We start from the raw sequence: 2,870 nt of genomic DNA, 5'->3' as shown, positions 1-2,870 counted from the left end.
GTCTATCACTGCAAAATTAGGGACGGCTAGCGTAGACGGCCCTCGTGTATTTTTGCGCAAAATTCAAAATAAATCAAATCAAACTGCTTCCCAGCTACAAACCACTCGACATCTAGTGCATAAACCAATTAACAGGTTGTAACTTTTAAACCAACCACACATGATTTCGTTTTACCGTGCATTACTCGTATTTAATTGTGCTACAATCCTGACTGTGGGTCCCTCTATAAATTAAAAATAAAACTTTATTTTTCAATTGGGATATTGAATATGAGTGTAACTTTTAAAACGCAGACACCAGATACGACGTTTTACACCTCTTCGCGTGTTTCATGATTGTATATGAGCATGACTTTAATCTGACTACAAGCCTACAAACTCGTTAACGTTGTATATCAGTATAACCTTTTAACTTAAGAAAATCTCTGACGTTTCTCTTCTGTTGTTTTTATATAAGCCTGATAAACAGCAAGTTAATTTGATATTCGTGTTTCACTTTGAAGTTTTTAGTAATTTACATTTAGTTCTTATTTAGGGATTTTTGAGGGGCGCTAGCTTCGTTGGTATGCCGTTCACTTTTTTTTTAAGGATAGATATGCCCCCAGTGGCACAGCAGTATCTCTGCGGACTTACAACGCCATAAACCGTATTTCGATACCCGTGGTGGGCAGAGCACAGATAGCCCATTGTACAGCTTTGTGCTTAACTGCAAATAAACAAGGATTGATATAAACATGTGTAGTGACGGTACATATATAAATCATGTATAAATTATAGGTGGGTACATTGGCGAGACAACTATTCAATCAGAACCTTGTAGTCGTATTTCAGACTTAACTGGAAGTTGACCACCTGTATGAAGACTAAAATTAGAATCTCAACAGCTGGGTCACTATATAAAAAGTTGATAGTTCAGGTAGCTTACGTTATCATACTAAAGTAGAAGTCTGATCAACTAACAGTATGCAAATTTTCTGCGACATCAGTTCTTTTCATGGTTTTATTGCAACATGCGACCTCTTCATCGTGTTGTTAAATCTGCGATAAGGAAAAGAATCAGCATACTGACTCTTATGATAATTGGAATCTTTCTGATAGTCAGAAAGACTAAAACGATGAATAAAACAGAATTGATTCATAATCTAGGAACTACAAACAGTTCAATAACAAGAATATTGGAAACACAAGATGACACCAACAGCGGAAATGTCTTGAAAATAGTTGAAAAAACGAAACCCTTACGTACATGGCAGATACAGCTTGGTGGCAAGTATTTTCACCAAGAAGACGAAGATAGTTGGATTGACTTCTGGCTTAGAATACTTCCAGAATACTACGTTTATTCGGCTTTTTGGGATGATAGGTCGTCCATATCAAGCAAAGGACCTATCATCAGAATATTTGGCAAGGTAAGGCTTAATGTTGTAAATGTAAGTTCTATTCAATGTGCCCTCCAGTTTGGTGAAACGGCTGGGTCAGACATACTGGTGCAGCCATTGCAGGGTCATTACCGATTTTCACTTAAGTGCTACGATGGAGGAAGTATTGAGTTTCGATGTTCCGTCCCTCCCGGACAAAAACCAACTTCTGTGTCCTTGGTACTAAATGACCGATGGAAGCCGTGGCATTGGGTAAGTATTCATTATCCAAAGAAGATGAACAGCGAGAATAAAATTGTTTTGTGCACCACACCTATGTATGGTGACTTCAGCAACCATATACTGATTATAGAATTGATCGCCTACTACAAGACAGTAGGGGTCACTCATTTTGTGTTCTATGATGCTGGCTGCTCTGATACTGTTAGAAAAACACTGAAAAAATTAAACTTGGCTGGTATATCACTGGATGTGCTACCTTTTGTCAAACATGGAGAGAAGGACAATCGAAAGTGGAATGAGCGAGCTCAAGTGATATCTGTTCAAGACTGTATGTACAGGCATATGCATACTTATGAATACGGTTTGTACGTTGACCTTGACGAATTTATCTTCCCTGTACAGCACGAAACGCTGCAAGAGCTCTTAAAGAGCGAAGAGCAGAGGATTCCAGGGAACTGCTGTGGAGAGTACGTCTTCAGACATTTCCTCTACTGTCTCGATTACCCATCATTCCCGGTTCCATATCTTCCTTTTGAATTTAACACCTTGCTCAAGAGATATGTGGTCAACAACACACAAGGTTATGACAGGTCCCGTTACATCACCAAAATTGCAGAGTTAGAACATCATGGCTGTGTGCACAGGGTGGCGCATCTGCTGCCAGGATCCAAGCGACATCTAGTGCCGGATCAGGTCGGTTTCAGCCATCATTACCGTCGTGGCGTCAAATATGACAATAGGATTGATTGCGGCAACTTCGGCAATGCAAAGATGAAGAACATCGTAATTTACGATCCAAGTCTTCCTTTTAAGTTTGGAAATAAAATGATAAAACTTGTGAAACTGTGGAAAATGTTCTATGGCATTGAATGAGGCAATACAGATAATTATATTTTTTGTTTTTACCAAAATTTACCTAAATGAAGTTTTAAATTTATCAGATTTTTTCTGCAATGCTGTTTTGTTTGTTTTTGCTTTGCTGTGTAAGTTAAAGTAATATTTACACTCATCTATAAGTGAAATAAATATGTCGTTAAAAATGAGTTGATCAACCACATATATATGTGTTAAGCATATGTTTTAGTTTTGAAACTAGCCTTTTTCACTTATATAAAGAGATAGAAATCCATGAAGGTTGATTGATTCACAAAATGGCTATCTGCGACAGCCATCCTAATTTTTCATTCCTATCCGTATGTCCCTTTTGTTTTCCTTCTCTCCCCAAGTTCCTCATATGCACAAGCTAGAGGCTGAAACCCGTTACTTAAC

General features: G+C 38.0%; 1 protein-coding gene across 1 annotated transcript; it reads left to right on the top strand.

Annotated features, from left to right (window-relative positions):
• The first annotated feature begins 1,115 nt into the window (after positions 1-1,115).
• On the top strand, positions 1,116-2,509 carry LOC106463370. The gene has a single exon (XM_013923394.2). The coding sequence runs from the start codon at positions 1,116-1,118 to the stop codon at positions 2,472-2,474; it is 1,359 nt and encodes a 452-aa protein (XP_013778848.1). The 3' UTR covers positions 2,475-2,509.
• Positions 2,510-2,870: the final 361 nt, after the last annotated feature.

The sequence above is a fragment of the Limulus polyphemus genome, unplaced genomic scaffold (genome assembly GCF_000517525.1).
Source record: "Limulus polyphemus unplaced genomic scaffold, Limulus_polyphemus-2.1.2 Scaffold1388, whole genome shotgun sequence".
Lineage (NCBI taxonomy): Eukaryota > Metazoa > Arthropoda > Merostomata > Xiphosura > Limulidae > Limulus > Limulus polyphemus.
Note: the sequence above shows the minus strand (reverse complement) of the source record. Positions and strands in the feature narration are given on the sequence as shown.